At 46.1% G+C, this 17,625-nt stretch overlaps 1 protein-coding gene across 7 annotated transcripts in view; it reads left to right on the top strand.

The window, feature by feature from the left end:
• DPYSL3 (dihydropyrimidinase like 3) overlaps positions 1 to 17,625 on the top strand; it is a 117,179-nt gene that overhangs the window by 82,796 nt on the left and 16,758 nt on the right. For all 7 annotated transcript variants that reach the window (XM_070465597.1, XM_070465601.1, XM_070465600.1 and 4 more), the window contains 5 exons: positions 2,027 to 2,211; positions 4,914 to 5,078; positions 5,887 to 5,948; positions 7,026 to 7,106; positions 13,398 to 13,466. In XM_070465597.1, coding sequence (XP_070321698.1) covers positions 2,027 to 2,211; positions 4,914 to 5,078; positions 5,887 to 5,948; positions 7,026 to 7,106; positions 13,398 to 13,466 — 562 coding nt within the window. The remainder of the gene's footprint in view (positions 1 to 2,026; positions 2,212 to 4,913; positions 5,079 to 5,886; positions 5,949 to 7,025; positions 7,107 to 13,397; positions 13,467 to 17,625) is intronic.

Here is a 17,625-nt window from a genome sequence, read left to right as displayed (position 1 = left end):
TTGACCAAGAAGGGGAGAGGGAAGCGAAGCCTTCAAGGGTTAATGTGACCTTGATTGGCTCAGTGGAGAGAAGTGGGGGAAAGCATTTCTGTTTGAGACTAGGTATTATACCAGTTGTCAAAAATGGGTGGAAGCATGCCTACATAGACACACCCAAAAGAGACAACTCTCCCTGCTCTTGGTTCTCAGTTTCCTCAGAGGTGAATCAGTGAGGGAGGGAGATGGGAACACACTGGCCAGTATCTGGACTAGAATGGAATTACCATCACGGATGCATTTTTTCCGCAGTGTGTTTTGAATTGTGGTGACTCTGGAATGACCCAGTGGTGATGTGGTAAGGGTGAAATCTTAGGGATGTCGGAAAGCTTAATTTTAGTTGTAGAACTTACATTTTGTCAAACCAGTGGAAGACTTCTTACTACCCCCAAGAGAATGTCTTTCTTGGCTGGGTATAAACAAAAGCAGAAAATGTTCATGCCACTGGCAGCAAGTACATGTGTCTGCAAGGTAGGAGATGGTTCATAATAATGTAGACCTTCATGAGTCTTAAGTCTGCCTGAAATTAACTGGATGTTTATATCAAGGATGTGAAGTGAGCAACATTGTTGGTCTATGAGGTTACATTGTGCTAAGGGTAGTTGTATTTGTCACGTGTCTTGTATAGTGTGCGCTTGGCCTACTCATTGGCTTCCTCCCCACCCCACCAGTTTCCCCCTCTCTGCCTCCCTGAGATGCTGTGAAGCTTCTTGGGCGAAGCTGTATCTGGTAGAGATTGTCATAGTCTGCTTCCTTGGCTTGAAGCTTCTCCTGAGCTGCTGACCACACAGAAGCAGCTGGTGTAGGCATTTGCATCTTTGGCTTCCTCTTTGAGAATCTACCACCCGTTGTGATTGATAGATGAGCTATCCGGGAAGGATGGACTTGGGAGTAAGAATGGACTTGGGAATGCCCTAGACATATTCCATTTGTCGTTAGGAGCACAGACGAACCCATTTAGACAGCAAAGTTCATGCACCTGTTCTTTACCACCTCCTTCAATCTCTTCTAACAGTTGATTATTTTACAGCTGTTCAGTCCTTCTGTGAATGTTCTTCCTGACCCTTAAATAAAGAGCTAAATGAAAATAAAAACACTGGGCTGCCCTGGTGGCTCAGCTAGTAAAGAATCTGCCTGCAATGCAGGAGGCCCTGGTTTGATTCCTAGGTCGGGAAGATCTCCTGGAGAAGGGCTAGGCTACCCACTCCAGTACTCTTGGGCTTTCTTGTGGCTCCGATGGTAAGGCTGAGCCCTGGGTTGAGTAGATCCCCTGGAGGAGGGCATGGCAATCTGCTCCAGTATTCTTGCCTGGAGAATGCCCATGGATAGAGGAGCCTGCAGTACATGGCATGCTGCAGTACATGGTGCTGCAAAGAGTTAGACATGACTGAGTGACTAAGCACACACAATAAAAACATTTATGGAAATATTTATTACACACCCTATATTCCAGCCACAGTCAAACCCTTGGAGTGACAATATTAAGCCAGGACACATGGTCTCACCAAACACCATACTGGATTGTTTTATGTCTATAAAAATTGTTTTCTGGATGGAGCTAGAGATGATCATACTGAGCGAAGTAAGTCAGACAGAGAGAGACAAAATACCATATGATATCACTTGTATGTGGAATCTAAAAAATGATACAAATGAACTTATTTACAGAACAGAAACTGACTCACAGACAGAAAGCAAACTTACGGTTACCAAAGGGGAAAGAGGGGAAGGGATAAATCAGGAATTGGGGTTAGCGGATACACATTACTGTGTATAAAACAGAAAAACAATGAGGTCCTGCTGGTTAGTGCATATTCATTGTCTTATAATAAAAAATGTTTTACTATTTGTTTCTAGATTGCTAAGCTGGTGAATCACTTGCAAAGACTACTTTGATAAACATGGGTTACAACATTTAAAATCCTTATAATACCATGTTTGTCTTGGAAGTCCTTCTTTTAAATTGCTGGTTGTTTCCCTGTCTCACCAGGCAAATTGGAGACAATCTGATCGTCCCTGGAGGAGTGAAGACCATCGAGGCCAATGGGAAGATGGTGATCCCTGGAGGCATCGACGTCCACACTCACTTCCAGATGCCATACAAGGGCATGACCACAGTGGATGACTTCTTCCAAGGGACCAAGGCTGCCTTAGCGGGGGGCACCACCATGATCAGTAAGTCCGACAAATTTACACACTCGTGGAAAGCGTGCCAGGGGTCCTAAGAAGTGAGAGTTTAACTAACGTGTTAACTGCAGTGCTCTCTGGTGGAAACTCATATACTTCCCCTCAATTCAGCGAATAGACTTTCTGCCTGACGGGACCTGAGAAAAGCTGATTATAGAGAGGACACTGGCAGCTTCTGTAACCGCATAAGGAGATGCAGGAGGCTCATCACCTTGAAAGCAGCGTACTCTCTGCCTTAGAGCAGGGGCTGAGTGTGCCATGGGTGGGGAATCAGCACTTAGCATCTCTGGGCCAGACCCTGGGGAAAGTGGACTTGAAAAGCTGTGGACCTTGGACAGAAGGTGATCTCAGAACTTCCCGCTTGGTGTGAGGAGGCAGAGGGTATGAGCAGAGCAGTGCAAACATGGCTGAGAAGTCTCCCAGAGAGAATGACAGTGAGATGGGCAGATCTGGAGAACTTAGGAGGGTGCAGTGGTGGTTAGTGTTGCTTGGTCTGTGCTGTATTGTGACCAGTACCGCTTGTGACCAAGCTTTAAGACTGGGCAAGCCAGGGAGTTGTTTCCTTTATTTTGTTTTTCTGGTGACTTTTGCAATTCCAAAGAAACCTAGGAAGTTGCATGCCATTGATTACTGAAGAGATAGCATTCCAGGGCACTCCTTCCTGTCCCAAAGAAGTTCCAGTGAACTGGCCCCCAGCCCAGCCCTGGCCCCCAGCTTGGTCAGCAAGAGCACTGTTACCACCCAAGAAATACACATCCACCCAAGAAATCAGAATAGCCTTAGACTTAATCACTTAATAGACTTAATCACTGTCTTTTGCTTCCTTTCTATGGGAGCAGTAGTAGGGCTCAGCTTCAGCTAGGGGTGTGGAAACCCAGGAAAATGGCATCAGGGCCATAAAAGGTGCATTTCTGGGAGCCTGAAGCCTTTGTCCAGCCAGAGGGAAGAAGCCAGCCGAGTTCTCAGCAGCTGCCTGCCTACAAAGGCTCTGGTGCTGGTCCAGACACAATAACACAGCTCCAGGCCTCTGCTTTCAGATAAGTGCACTTGGACTGCCTGTGCTAGAAGGCTGAGGAAATGAGTGATCTTGGCCTGGCTTTCTGCCATCTGGCCGAGGAACTGGACCTGTTCAGAGTCCTAGATATATGCATTAGGCTTGGGCTTCTGCATTAGGCAGGGAGCAGGAGGAGAGTCAGAGCTCCACATGAAAAGAGAGGAAAGCATGTGAGAATCACAGAAGTGTCTGTGTCCTTTCTAGATAATTAAACACCCTAGGTATGCAAAAAAAAAAAAAAAAAACCACATAAATCTCACCTCACTGTCACAGTTTGGCTGTATTAGTTTTTCTGTTTAACAAAAATAGGATTGTAATAAACATACTGTGTTAGCCTTCTGTTCACTAGTTAATATGTCATGGATGTCTTTCCATTCATTTATTTTTATTCTACTGAATTTTAAATGGACTTATGACATCCATTTTATGAAGGTATCACGATTTATGTATTTAACTAAACTTCCCTATTGTAAAACTTTGTTTCTAGCTTTTCACTGGCATAAATATGTAAATAGTGGCAAATTTCCTGAGGACCCAGATTTTGTGTTCAGGCATATTTATTTCCTGAAGGATAATTCTCAGGCACAGGAATAATTGTTGAGTTTAAGGTATAAAAAATGTCAAGGATTTTGAAACACATTTCGAAATTGTTTTTAGGAAAGTTATACCAGTTCACCCTTTCTCCCAACTGACATGGGAAGCAATTAAAGTGTAACATTTGTCTTACCCTTACCAACTTTACTTGTGTAAATGTTATTCTTTTCAAAAATATTGTCCACTATGGCAGGTACTGCAAGAGAAGGTTTGGGCCTCAGAGAAACCGTATTCTTTTTATTAATTTGTTTATTTAGCTTCGTTAGGCACTCGGGACCTTCCTTGCGGCACACAGACTCTACTGGTGGCATGCGGGTTCACTAGTTGCAGTGTGCGGGCTTAGTTGTTCTCTGGCATGTGGGATCTTAGTTCCCCAACCAAGGATCAAACCTGTGTCCCCTGCATTGAGAGGTGGATTCTTAACCCACTGGACCACCAGGGAAGTCCCAGAAACCTTGATGAGAAGTTTTCATGAAAATAAGATCTGTGGGCTAAGCATCTGGTTCACTTACCTGACACCAGCTCTTTCCTACAGCAGTAGGCATGAAAATGTCACTGTCTTGTGACCTGACATAACTTTAAAGCCCCCAAAGAAGGAGTCCAACTTTGATCACCAGCAGTAACTCCCACAGTTACTGGTAATAATGGCACATAGTGGGAGCTCATCAGTTGAGAGCTAACATTTATCGAGCACTTACTATGTGCCAGACATCATGTGAAGCCCTTTCTACAGTTTTTTCCCATTTAATCTCTTCACAAACTTAGAGGGAAGGCAGTGGTATCCCCGTCCCCCACTCCACATCGAAGGATGAGAAAACCAAAGTTTAGAGGAGCTAGTCATTTGCCCAGGATTGCATAGCTAAGTACCTGCTGAATCATCAGCAGCCACCATTGAAAACCACCCAGGACCCCTTTCTGAGGTTAACCCTATGCTCAAGAGATAGAGACTGTGCCGTCGTAGCTAAGCAAACAGGACAGACCTGTGCAGAGGGGACCAGAGGCTGTGTTGGTGAGTCGCCTGCTTGGGGCCTGTCTTGTCCAGTTGACCATGTGGTGCCCGAGCCCGAGTCCAGCCTGACGGAGGCTTATGAGAAGTGGCGGGAGTGGGCCGATGGCAAGAGCTGCTGCGACTACTCCTTACACGTGGACATCACGCACTGGAGCGACAGCGTCAAGCAGGAAGTGCAGGGCCTCATCAAGGACAAAGGTGAGTGTGGACACACCCTCCTCCCTTCCCCCTTGTCCGTCTTTCTCACGCTCTCCACTCACTAGGTGGCAGGGAGCCTTGAGCATGAATGCTGGATGCAGTGGTACCTCTATGAACCTATTTCTGTAAAACAATCTATGAGTAGTGTATTTGGAGGGTGAAATTAAATGGCTCTTTCCTTTTAACCCTGATGACTTAGGCATTCAAGCCCAGGTTGAACCTTGACTTCTGCACATTAGCTCCGTTAGTGCCCTGGGGACCAGCTCTAGATCTCAGTTCTCTCTCAGACCCAACACCCTGCCCAGGCCTGGTGGAGAGCTGACATTCACAAAGCGCAAAATCAACTGATCCCAGGAGGTCAGCCATATGCCGGTGCTGATGTAAAGTTTCCGACCACCTTATGAAGCAGGATGGTGTTATTTTTCCTTTTCACAGATGAGGAAACCGAGGCTCAAGAGGTTAGAATGTGGTGTCACTCCTAGTGTGTGTACACAACTGGTGTGCTGCCGTGATTCTCAGCACTGCTTCCCTGAGCAGTGCTCAGGCTTGTTGACCCTCTGCGCTGGGAATAGTGTAGGGGGAGGCAGAAAAGAGGTGCCAAAGAAGAGACCAGACTGCTGTGACGTCATGGGAATTGTCAAGTTTTTCAGTGTAGAGGAGGACATAGAGAAATGCTCTTGGAGAATGGGCTGTGTCCACTTGGCACTGGGTGGGGGCCTGTGGTGCACTCAGGGCGGGAAGCACAGGAGGCAAGGAGATGATGACCACACTGTCCTCCTCCTGTCTCCCCTCCCCTCCTCTCTTGCAGGGGTGAATTCCTTCATGGTTTACATGGCCTACAAGGATTGGTATCAAGTGTCCAACACGGAGGTAACAACCCACCACGTGTGGTTTGGGGTCTCTGGATGGGTTTCCTGTGGTGGCCAGTGACCTTGGCTTTCGGCACGTGAATCACTGTGGTTCATGTGGGAGAACGCTGGGCAAGGAAGGAGCCAAGTCCTCACCATCCATGCTACGTTTTCAGTAAGGTAGCAGGCAGAGTGCCAGGGGCAAGGCAGACTGGGAGCTAGAATTTCCACTGGAGCAACTTTCTCAAAAGGACAAGAGGAAGGGCGTGTCTAAATCTCCATCTACCCAACAAATTCTGTGCCTCTCAGGAGTTCAGGGGAAGCATAAGTGCTCAGCCTTGCAGGATAAAGGAGGGCCCTCTGCTCTTTGGGCTCATCAGACCAGCTTGCCTTTGACTTTCTTCCTGTGAAATGCATGGGGTGTGCTTGTTTTAGACAGACCTCGGCTTCTCAGAAGAAATGCAAAACATGAATTCCCATACTTCCCAGCAAGGAGATGAAGAGGGGTCTGCCCTGAGAGGCTAAGAGATAGAGATTTCAGCTTTTGAGTTAGCTTCTGGCTGGCTGCAATGCCTTTAGGGAGTGTTAAGAAGGATTTTGAAGCACCATCTGAACTTAGTGGGAAATAGTTCCATTTAAGGTGTGTGCAGGAGACAAGAGTGGTGGGGTTTAGTGTCACTTTGTTAGATGCTCTCCCTGTCTGCCTAGGAGACATGATGGGTTTCCTTCCATAGACAGTTTCCTAGAGTTCCTAAAGTTCCTTTGGACTAGCTCTCCTCTTTGGTCTCTTTGGTGATGCATGTTTTAGTCTGTATGTCGGCCCGGGTCACTTATTTCCTTTGGTTGATCCCATTTATTTTATTTTATTATTTACTTATTTTGGCTATACTGGGTCTTGGTTGTGGCATGTGGGATATAGTTCCCTGACCGGGGATGGAGCTCAGGTCCTCTTCACTGGGAGTGTGGAGGCTTACCTCCTGGACCACCAGGGAGGTCCCAACCCCATTTCCTTTAGCTCCTGCTCTAGTCATGGACCTGAGCATGCAGTTACTGAAAGCATGGTGCCTGTGAAGGTGACAGAGCCTCACTTCTGTTTCAGCTGTATGAGATCTTCACGTGTCTGGGAGAGCTGGGGGCCATCGCTCAGGTGCACGCTGAGAACGGGGACATCATCGCCCAGGTAACGAGGCATTGCTCCCTGCGGTGCAGGGGCTCCTTGGGCGAGCATCTGCCTCCCATTGATTTTCTCATTTCTTCAGTGTTGCTGGACCTCTCAAGCTCTAAACCCTCCTAAGCACGGTGCTAAAAACAGAACCTGGCTTCAAGGACCTCACAGTCTAGGAGGAGGAAGTATGAGGGCAAATAGACAAGCAAGGGTGGAAGTATCAATTGAAGATGCTAATAAAGCATTCTGGGAACCAGGGCAGACATCCTGGCAGAGGAGGTTCTCACATTGGGCCTTTTGGTAGGAGAGCATCACTGATTCTGTTTCGAAAGTGAGTCCAAGCTACATGACACCCTTTTCTAAAGAAAAACTTAAGACAGCATTTCTCAGAAGCTGGAAATCTTATCCAGGACTGCGTAACTCCTGGCCTTAGATAATGAAGAATTCGCGTCTTGTGGGGATCAGACGTCCCACTGGTTTCCTAGAAATCACATTGAGCAACCCGAGGAAAGAGTGATGAAAGCAAGGGCCCCAAGGCCCAAACTGGTCGTTTGTAAGGAAGCAGAAAGCACTTCTCCCTCCATCTCCTGGGGTGCTTAATGGGCTCAATGCACAGATGTGTCTTCGCCAGGGTTCTGTTTATCTCAGAAGTGTTCAGGGTTGGCTTCCGCTGGGAGGAGGCGGCCAGCAAGGAGTGTCAGCTCTCTCAGTCCATTTGATAACATTAACAGCAAGAGCACTTTATTCATTCTTCCTGAGAGTGCTCCTGAGTACTCTGTGCCAGGCACCAGGCTCTAGAGGGAGTCAGCACAGAGGCAGGCCGGCACTCTTGAGTGCTCGGGCTGTGCTGTAGAGGTTGTCCAGGACGTGATGAATGTGGTCAGGAGTGGTGTGGGAGCACGCTGAGACCCACCCTGATCTCAGCTTCTGCCACAGTTCCATTGGACAGCACTTACTGCTGTCCAGGTCTTCACCCAACCCTTCCAGGATGGCACCAGCCTCCCCCACGCTTCTATAGATGAGAACATTGAGACTCTGAAGGGTGAGGTCACCAGCCCAGGGACCACAGCTAGTAAGTGGGAGAACTTAGTCTTAGCCTCTCAGGGGGTGTGCCTCCGTGGGTCTCTCTACCCAGAGATGGAGAGATGGCGTCCTCTCCACTCGTCCAGCTGTAGGCTTCTGGAGAGACCAGCACCCGATCTGTGCAGGCTGCAGCTGTCAGGCTTTCAGACTCTGAGTGTTGTCTCTCCAGCGGAGGAGGTGAGCTCAGCATGCAGTTTACACTCCCTTATGACCAAGGAGGCTAATTAGTTGGGCCCCTGACAGCCTTCTCCCACGCCCCCCTCACACGCAGATAATGAAGTCACTCTCCAAGGAGGCTCCAAATGCCTTGCTCCCATGGGAGGCATCCCGGAGGTGTTGGAGCTGTCACTTCTCTCCTCCCCATTCTCCAAGGTTTCAGGGGAGCAGCCAGATGCCCCAGCCCTCCCTCCAGATTCCCTCGTAGCCATACTCCCTGCTTCTTCATGCTTGACTCTGTCGAGGCAGACGGGCTCCAACCCTAAGCCCCTTTCCAGCTTTCTCTGTGGCTTCTGAGCACAGAAGTGGCTCTGGTGTTCCCCGCCTACACCCTTCCCCCACCTTGGGCAGACTGTTCTCAGGAAAAGAATAAGGGCATTTTTTTCCCCCATTGGAATGAGTTTCTCATGTGTGTTTATTAAATTCATCTCGAGCTGAAAGATTTTATCACCTTGTTTAAATGGAGGCAGCTGCTGTGCTCAGAGCTTCTTGCTGTACTTTATGCAAAGTGACTAAAAGGCGAGAAGAAATATTTCCTATGGGTACCAATAAGGGACCTTTTCAAAAGTTTCAACCTACTGAATGCCTACTATGTGCCAAGCCTTGGAGAGGGAGGGTGAAAAAGATAGGGTCCCTTTCTTCATGGAGCAACCAAAACTGAAATGTAATTATAGCAGTGATCGGTACCTCAAAGAGCCTACACCTCCCCCACCCACATCAGGTGGCATCCATTTGCCTTTACAGGCTATTCTTAACCATCCGGATGCAGGGATCCCATGGTTTTGGGAATAGGTCATCCCAATGTGAACAGTGCACTAGAATCAACTGTGGAGTTTAAAGAATGATCTATGGGATTCTCTGAGCTCCAGAGATCCTGACTGGGGAGGTCCGAGTAGAACTCGGTCAAGTGTATCCTGGAAAAATTGGCTTGGTGATGGGAGTGCTCAGAGACCATTGCTTGAGCCCATTTCATCCTGTGCATTGTCCTAGCACTTTTGGACAAGGTAGGAATGAGTGTTGTGTGAGACAGAAGATCCTTAGTTGGACACCTCATCCCTTGTGTGGCTTCTTGAAGCAGTTCAGAGTCAAAACCCAGCAGAGTTGGGAAGAAGAAATTGTATTCAGTCCAAGCTTTGATGGGATGGGAAGAATGAAAAGTGGAGGTGCTCTGCCAGCAGTGTCAGCTTCTGACCTTTTGTCATATTTTGGAGAGCTGGAAGCTGTGACCATTTTACTTCTCGTGGCTGCTTATAGTAAATGTATCTTCCTTTCTCCAACTCTGTAAAAGATTTAAGTGAATAAAAACATAAAAAGACAAAAAGTGTTCTTTTCCAGGGAAAGGAATCCTTCCTTTCTAAGCATCTCATAGTTTCTGAATGAGATAGAGCCTTGTTCAGTTCACTCACTCTTTTTATCTCCTGTGTCACCAGCATGAGGTTCCTAGGAACTGGCCTCAGTGCTTGAGCATGAATGTTTGCAAAACTGCAGCCCTGCTGCTGAGGACTGGTGCCAGCTCCAATTAACCTAGCCACCTGCTTCTTCCAGAAAGCCAGCCAGGTCTGGGGAATTTAGCCATCAGTCATGAGGGGTAGAGAGCTCCACAACCTAGTTAAATAGAATTTGACCAAAAGGCTAAGTCAGGTAATGCTGTATTTAGAGGCGTTATTTTGTCTGGTTAAATGCTGAATCCGCTTATTGTAACCATCCATTTAAAGCATGAGAGTCTGAGGGGCTTATTAAAATGCAGAATCCTCGATTCTACCTCGTATATTCTGATTTGGGAGACCTGGGTACAGCAGACATCTGCACTTTTACAAAAGCAACTCAGGAGATTCTGATGCAGGTGGTGGGTGGACCATCTTTAGCTTAGACTATTCCAGCATCACTTTTTCAAGCCTCAGTTCAGTTCAGTTCAGTTCAGTCGCTCAGTCGTGTCTGACTCTTTGCGACCCCATGGACTGCAGCGCACCAGGCTTCCCTGTCCATTACCAGCTCCCAGAGCTTAACTCAAACTAAACTCATGTCCATTGAGTCAGTGATGCCGTCCAACCATGTCATTCTCTGTCGTCCCCTTTGCCTCCCATCTTCAATCTTTCCCAGCATTAGGGTCTTTTCCAATGAGTCAGTTCTTCCCATCATGTGGCCAAAGTATTAGAGTTTCAGCTTCAGCATCAGTCCTTCCAATGAATATTCAGGACTGATTTCCTTTAGGATGGACTGGTTTGATTTCCTTGCAGTCCAAAGGACTCTCAAGAATCTTCTCCAACACTACAGTTCAAAGGCATCAATTTTCAGCACTCAACTTTCTTTACAGTTCAACTCTTACATCCGTACATGACTACTGGAAAAAACCACAGCTTTGATTAGATGGACCTTTGTTGGCAAAGTAATGTCTCTGCTTTTTAATATGCTGTCTATGTTGGTCATAGCTTTTCTTCCAAGGAGTCAGTGTCTTTTAATTTCATGGCTTCAATCACCATCTGTAGTGATTCTGGAGCCCAAAAAAATAAAGCCTGTCACTGTTTCCATTGTTTCCCCATCTATTTGCCATGAAGTGATGGGACCAGATGCCATGATCTTAGCTTTCTGAATGTTGAGCTTTCAGCCTACTTTTTCTGTCTTCTCTTTCACTCTCATCAACAGGCTCTTTAGTTCCTCTTCGCTTCCTGCCATAAGGGTGGTGTCATCTGCATAGCTGAGGTTATTGATATTTCTCCCAGCAATCTTGATTCCAGCTTTTGCTTCATCCAGTCCATCATTTTTTATGATGTACTCTGCATATAAGTTAAATAAGCAAGGTGACAATATATAGCCTTGACATACTCCTTTTCCTATTTGGAACCACTCTATTGTTCCATGTCCAGTTCTAACTGTTGCTTCCTGACTTGCAAACAGGTTTCTCAAGAGATAGGTCAACTGGTCTGGTATTCCCATCTCTTTAAGAATTTTTCCACAGTTTGTTGTGATCCACACAGTCAAAGGCTTTGGCATAGTCAATAAAGCAGAAATAGATGTTTTTCTGGAATTCTCTTACTTTTTCGGTGATCCAACAGATGTTAGCAATTTGGTCTCTGATTCTTCTGCCTTTTCTAAATCCAGCTTGAACATCTGGAAGTTCACAGGTCACGTACTGTTGAAGCCTGACTTGGAGAATTTTGAGCATTACTTTGCTAGCATGTGAGATGAGTGCAATTGTGTGATAGTTTGAACATTCTTTGGCATTGCCTTTCTTTGGGACTGGAATGAAAACTGACCTTTTCCAGTCCTTTGGCCATTGCTGAGTTTTCCAAATATGCTGACATATTGAGTGTAGCACTTTCACAGCATCCTCTTTTAGGATTTGAAATAGCTCAACTGGAATTCTATCACCTCCACTAGCTTTGTTCGTAGTGATGCTTCCTAAGCCCCACTTGACTTCTCATTCCAGGATGTCTGGTTCTAGGTGAGTGATCACATCATCGTGGTTATCTGGGTCATGAAGATCTTTTTTATATAGTTCTTCTGTGTATTCTTGCCACCTCTTCTTAATATCTTCTGCTTCTGTTAGGTCCATACCATTTCTGTCCTATATTGTGCCCTTCTTTGCATGAAATATTCCCTTGGTATCTCTAATTTTCTTGAAGAGACCTCTAGTCTTCCCATTCTATTGTTTCCCTCTATTTCTTTGCATTGCTCACTGAGGAAGGCTTTCTTATCTCTCCTTGCTATTTTTTGGAACTCTGCATTCAAATGGGTATATCTTTTGTTTTCTCCTTTGCCTTTTGCATCTCTTCTTTTCACAAATGCTTGTAAGGCCTCCAGACAACCATTTTGCCTTTTTGCATTTCTTTTTTCTTGGGGATGGTCTTGATCACTGCCTCTTGTACAATGTCATGAGCCTCCATCCATAGCTCTTCAGGCACTCTGTCTATCAGATCTAATCCCTTGATTAGATCTGATCTATTTCTCACTTCCACTGTATAATCCTAAGGGATTTGATTTAGGTCATACCTGAATGGTCTAGTGGTTTTCCCTACTTTCTTCAATTTAAGTCAGAATTTGGCAAAAAGGAGTTCATGATCTGAGCCACAGTCCGTTCCCAGTCTTGTTTTTGCTGACTGTATAGAGCTTTTCCATCTTTGGCTGCAAGGAATATAATCAATCTGATTTCAGTATTGACCATCTGATAATGTCCATGTGTAGAGTCTTCTCTTGTGTTGTTGGAAGAGGGTGTTTGCTATGACCAGTGCGTTCTCTTGGCAGAACTCTGTTAGCCTTTGCCCTGCTTCATTCTGTACTCCAAGGCCAAATTTGCCTGTCATTCCAGGTATCTCTTGACTTCCTACTTTTGCATTCCAGTCCTCTACAATGAAAAGGCATTTTTTGGGTGTTAGTTCTAGAAGGTCTTGTAGGTCTTCATAGAACAGTTCAGCTTTAGCTTCTTCAGCATTACTGGTTGGGGCCTAGACTTGAATCACTGTGATATTGAATGGTTTGCCTTGGAAAGGAACAGAGATCATTCTGTCATTTTGGAGACTGCATCCAGTACTGCATTTTGGACTCTTCTGTTGACTATGATGGCTACTCTATTCTTCTCAGGGATTCTTGCCCACAGTAGTAGATATAATCGTCATGAGTTAAATTCACCCATTCCAGTCCATTTTATTTCACTGATTCCTAAAATGTCGATATTCACTCTTTCCATCTCCTGTCTGACCACTTCCAATTTGCCTTGATTCATGGACCTAACATTCCAGGTTCCCTTGCAATATTGCTCTTTACAGCATTGAACTTTACTTCCATCACCAGTCACATTCACAAGTGGGTATTGTTTTTGCTTTGGCTCCATCTGTTTATTCTTTCTGGAGTTATTTTTCCACTGATCTCCAGTAGCATATTGGGCACCTACTGACTTGGGGAGTTCATCTTTCAGTGTCCTGTCTTTTTGCCTTTTCCTACTGTTTCATACTGTTTCAGGCTTCAGTTGAGCTCATATAAAAATTGTTCTCTATTCCTTTCTCATTCTAGGAGCAAACCCGGATGTTGGAAATGGGGATAACTGGCCCAGAAGGCCATGTGCTGAGCAGACCAGAGGAGGTAATTTTCAGGAGCATGGGGGGTGGGGGTGGGGTTTGGGGGGGCAGGGAGAGAAGTAGGAGCAATGGAGGCTCTTCTTTATTTTTTTAGCAGCATCTTCTGGGAGACTCCTGTTATCACAGCGACCTGATTTATGGCCTGCTGCCCATTTTATTTTGATTTTTTAAAACTTTCTTTTATATTGGAGTAAAGCTGATTAACAACATTGTGATAGTATCTGGTGGGCAGCAGAGGGACTCAGCCATACATATACATGTATCCATTCTCCCCCAAACTCCCCCCAGTCCATGCTGCCGTGTAACATTGAGTAGCGTTTCCTGTGCTGTACAGTAGGACCTTGTTACCCATTTTAAGTGTCCTGCTGCCCATTTTATATTGTGGTGTTTGCATCTAGCTCCCCCTCCCTCAGCACACACACATAAGCTGTGTGAACAAACTCCTTTGAAAGGTGCTGGGACTCTGTGAAGGCGAGACAGAAACTGGGACATTTCTTCCAAAGACCATGTCTGACTGACCCAACTCAAGGCCCCTGAGAAAATTAGAAGGGAATGGAAGGAAAATACTTATTTCTGACCCCTGACCTCTCTAAAGAGTGTACAAGTCGGAGGGCACTCTACAATACCTCAGTAGGATTATATTTAAATAGCGGTAAATATTTAAATCCTTTCTTAATCAGTGTGAAGCCCAGAGACGTTTCCACTTCTTCTTTTATTCCATATTCTATTTTGAGTCCTGCACAACATCAGCCCATATTGATAGTGGGCTGAATGGGTTTTTCATAGGCATGATGTCTGTTGATTTGTATATGGTGACAAGGACATCCAGGTATACGTTTCCCACGTGTAAGATGCATGCTGATTAGTGTCACTGCTTAGGAGCTAAAGAGTGAATGAATGGTAACTAGTGGCTGGTTGGACGTCTGGGCTGTCAGCAAGTTCAGTGGCTGGCACAGGCCTAGAGCTGGAAACTGGCTGCCCATAGGCCTGAGAGCACATTGGCTTTCAGAGACCAGCCTGGCACCTGGAGGGAATTCCAGGCCCTCTGTGTCAATGAAGTGAACCCTTTCCTGTTTTATCATTCCAAGCCCGGCATCCTGCAACAGGTAGGAGATGGATAAAGAAACTGTGGTACATATATACAATGGAATATTGCTCAGTCATAAAAAAGAAGGAATTTGAGTGAGTTCTAGTGAGGTGGATGAATCTAGAGCCTGTTATACAGAGTGAAGTAAGTCAGAAAGAGAAAGACAAATATCATATATGAATCATATATTAGTATATGTGTTCTAGGAAAATGGTATTGATGAACCTATTTGCAGGGAAGGAATGGAGATGCAGGTTTAGAGAAAGGATTTGTGGACACGGCAGAGGAAGCAGAGGGTAGGACAAGTGGAAAAAGTAGCATCGACATTCGTACACTATCATGTGTAAAATAGATAGCTGGTGAGAAGGTGCTATTAACACTGGGAGCCCAGCCTGGTCTTCTGTGATGACCTTGAGGGGTGGGATGGGGGGAAGAGAAGGAGGGGATATATACATAGGTATGGCTGATTCATGTTGTACAGCAGAAACCCACACAATATTATAAAACAATTTTATTCCAGTTAACAGAATTTTTTAAATACAGATAGGAGAAGGAACCATAACCAGAAATCACAATATTCCCATTGTTCGTCTCTGTTAGGGTCTTTTTAAAGAAAGAAAATATAGCACACATAGAGAAAAGTATTCCTATCATAAAGGTACGATGGATTTTCCCAAACTGAACACACGTACAACTACCACCCAGTTGGAGAAACAGAACATTATCAGCACCCTAGAAACTCCATGTTTTTAATGCTATTTTTGTTGTTGGTTGAAATAATTTGTAATTTTGTGATCAAGGTTTTGGTCAAAGCGTTCCTGAAAAGTCTGTCTCCTGCATAGCAAGTCCCTGGTACCTTTCCCTGGTCTGAGTACTGGCTATTACTGTTACGTAAAGAAGCTGGAGCTCAAGAGAGATGAAACCACTGGCCATCATGCTTGAAGGACTGGAAAACACCCGGTGTGAGCAGGCCAGGGTGATCAGCAGTTTGTGCAACTTGTCTTAAATGCTGGTCACTGTGGAGATGTGCTGGCAAGACAGATTCCTACAGCAGCAGCCAGGGGATTTCTGGGCAAAGTCTATTTTTGTTCCTTGGTTTGTTTTTCCAACCCCCCCCATCCCACCCTTCCTCCCTGTTCCTGTCTCCTTTTTAGTAAAAAGCCTCTCAGCCATAGATCTCCACAACCCTGGAAGCCCTTGTGGGTGAAGTTGGAGGGTGATGTAACCTTCCAAAGATAGTCGTGTTGTCAAGGTGCTGAAAACCCTGCAGTGCTCAGGGTGGCAGGGGTGGGTGGGGGGCAGATGAGATCAAAAAGGCTGGGACCGTGGTCGTGGGGGAGCTGGAGTGGTCAGCATAGGCACGAAGAAGGAGGCCTCGACATACGAGAAGCAGCCCCTCTTGAGGTCAAAGCACACCTAGAGAGCATCTTGAGTGATGCTGTTCAGAGAGCTGAAGCCAAAGCTCAGAGATAGCTCCTGTGATGTCTGGGTGCTTCAGGAAGGTGGCCACAGTCACTTGTGCTCCGGGCTCCGGGATCTTGATCTTGCCACGTGGAACAGAGCAGCCTGGAGGATGCTAGCTGCACCAGCCAAGTGCTTAGAGTCTGTTTGCTAAGCCGCACCCACCAAGGGCAGTGACTGGTTTGCATTATAAAAACATTAGGCGTCTATCTGCAAGCTATTTTGATATTTTTAAAAGTGTTGGGCTGCATGGCTAACCAGAGTGTCATATTTGTCCAAAAAGAAACTGTGGCCAATTGAAAGGAAAAATGCCAGCATGTCTGCTTTGGGCTGAATTGGACTTAATTCGGGTTTTCGGTAGTAATACAGGCTCTCTCCCTCTGGTCAGAAGCTGTCATCAGCCATACAGCCAAATAGCCAGCCTTCAGGGAACACTTGCCTTGTTCCAGGATTGGGCTCATTGCCTTACAAGGATGAACTATTTTAGTCCTCTCAATAGCTCTGTATGTCAGGTCCTATTATTATCCCCACTTCACAGACGAGGAAACTGAGCCTTTGGGAGGTTGTGTAACATTCCTGAGGTTACCCAGCTTCTAAGTGGCAGACTCAGGACTTGTACCCAACTCATGAGAAGGGGCCAAGCTCTAAGATCCTGCTTTGTTAATAGAACAGGGGAAGAATCATTATTTCTTACTTAACTACAGTCAATTGTGTTGGTTGGCATGTTCAAAAACATGACTTCTACATTAGGGTGGCTGGAGGAGATCAGTAATAAAGGAAATCTTGGAGTTAAGAAGCCTGGGGATGATTAGTATAAGAAATGCCTGCAAGAACTGACCCATTGCTGACCATCCAGGAAAGGATTTAATATCTAGTAGCCTTCACTGGCGGAGAAGGCAGTGGCACCCCACTCTAGTATGCTTGCCTGGAAAATCCCATGGACGGAGGAGCCTGGTAGGCTGCAGTCCATGGGGTCGCTGAGTCAGACCTGACTGAGCGACTTCACTTTCACTTTTCACCTTCATGCCTTGGAGAAGGAAATGGCAACCCACTCCAGTGTTCTTGCCTAGAGAATCCCAGGGACGGGGGAGCCTGGTAGGTTGCCGTCTATGGGGTTGCACAGAATTGGACATGACTGAAGCGACTTAGCAGCAGCAGCAGCCTTCACTGGGGGCTTCCCAGGTGGTGCTAGTGGTAAAGAACCCACCTGCCAAGGCAGGAGATGTAAGAGACATGGGTTTGATCCCTGGATCAGGAAGATCCCCTGGAGGAAGGCATGGCAACCCATTCCAGTATTCTTGGCTGGAGTGAATTCCTTGGACAGAGGAGCCCTGCGGGCTACAATCCATAGGGTTGCAAAGACTTGGACATGACTGAAGCAACTTAGCATGCACACAGGCAGCCTTAACTGGTTATTTATACATACTGCTGTTGGGGTTATGTTTTGCCCAGGGATTCTGTCCTGGGCAGATTGGGGAGCAAAGGCTTCCATTATGTGCGGCCCTTGTGATAATCACAGGAAGAGGAGAAAAGAGGCCATGATGCAGTGCCCCCTCTGTCCAGGCACTGCTCTCACCTAACCCCTGCTTACACACCCTCCTGATCTCCACTTCCC

Source organism: Odocoileus virginianus, chromosome 3 (assembly GCF_023699985.2).
Source record: "Odocoileus virginianus isolate 20LAN1187 ecotype Illinois chromosome 3, Ovbor_1.2, whole genome shotgun sequence".
NCBI lineage: Eukaryota > Metazoa > Chordata > Mammalia > Artiodactyla > Cervidae > Odocoileus > Odocoileus virginianus.
This window is presented reverse-complemented; position numbering and strand designations above follow the sequence as displayed.